The 1,194-nt window shown below is 58.2% G+C and overlaps 1 protein-coding gene across 1 annotated transcript in view; it reads right to left on the minus strand.

Annotated features, from left to right (window-relative positions):
* The window catches only part of LOC104405779 (protein kinase C beta type), a gene marked incomplete at both ends in the record, with an annotated part of 33,339 nt that extends 32,209 nt beyond the window's left edge, over positions 1 to 1,130 (minus strand). Inside the window, one exon of the mRNA XM_010014629.1 lies at positions 1,002 to 1,130. Coding sequence (XP_010012931.1) covers positions 1,002 to 1,130 — 129 coding nt within the window. The remainder of the gene's footprint in view (positions 1 to 1,001) is intronic.
* Between the last annotated feature and the right edge of the window lie 64 nt (positions 1,131 to 1,194).

Genomic DNA, 1,194 nt, shown 5'->3' on the forward strand with positions numbered 1-1,194 from the left:
GGCCACCTAAGGGCTGCCTCCACCCTGCTGAAGCAACCCCTGTGGAGGTCACAGCATCTACTGCTGCCAGCCTGGCCACCCTGCGGGATGCAGGAACCAGACTGGTGCGATGGTGGAGGATCTGGTCCTTGTTACCAGCACCATCAGGCTGGCACCCCCCAGGACCCCCTTTGCAGCGTGGGTAGGAAGGTGGCATTTCACACCCGATGGTTTGAACTCATTCCGTGAACAGCTTGGGAGCCCTGCAGAGACCAACTGAACCTCCGGAGCCGCCTGGTTACCCAGCTCTGCGCAAGCTGCCTGCAGTGCCCACAGAGAGCTCTGCCTGCCTCCTACCCCTGCCAGCACCCGAGACACCGGGTGCCACCAGCACCCGACAGAGTCACATCTTCGGTCTTATCTCTCCACGCAGGGAACGAGAGGCTTTACAAGAACATAGCTTACGTTTTACGAGATGCTTACAGGTCACGGGGGAACCAGCATCTCCTGGGAACAAAAAGCCTTTAGAGATGGGATAATCCTGTTTTCTGCCACAAACTGAGAATGGAGGAGTTCCAGGACAGAGGACACTGGGATGAGGAACAAGGGGTTCCCCCATGGGTGGCAGTCAGGTCCCTGGGATGCTCAGGACAGGGCAGGAGCCTCTGCCGAGCCCACCACTGCCCAGCTGCCTCTATCAGCCCCATCTCCCACCACTGAGATTCCCATCGAGACCTGTATGGGTACAGGTACCATCACGATGCATAGGAAGAACAGCAGGAAAGGGATGCTCACCACCACAGGGACAGCACAGCACAAACCACATGGTTTTTCCCATGGCACAGCTAAACAGAGGAACTTTCTGGCACCCCTCCCCAGGATGCTGGAATTCTACGTGATTCGAAAAGCAGTTTGAAAAGTCTCTGACTGGAAAAGCCACTGAACACAGGGAGCTCCACCCAGGGCTTGCCAGGGGGCAGGCGCATGACTGGAGAAGGCTGAAAGCCTTGTCCCACACCTACCTACGACAGTGAGCACATCCTTCTCGATGTCAGCCCTGATGTAGATGCGGCCGCGGCGCTCGGTGTGGTCCGTCCCGCACAGGCTGGGGACGTTCATCACGCAGCGCTTGTGCACGTTCATCATACAGGCTGCGGGGTGCAGAGAAAGAGAGGGACAGTCAGTGCTCAGGTCACCCCTGCCACGGCTCAGGGT

The sequence above is a fragment of the Nestor notabilis genome, unplaced genomic scaffold, assembly GCF_000696875.1.
Source record: "Nestor notabilis isolate BGI_N333 unplaced genomic scaffold, ASM69687v1 scaffold7450, whole genome shotgun sequence".
Taxonomy (NCBI): Eukaryota; Metazoa; Chordata; class Aves; order Psittaciformes; family Psittacidae; genus Nestor; species Nestor notabilis.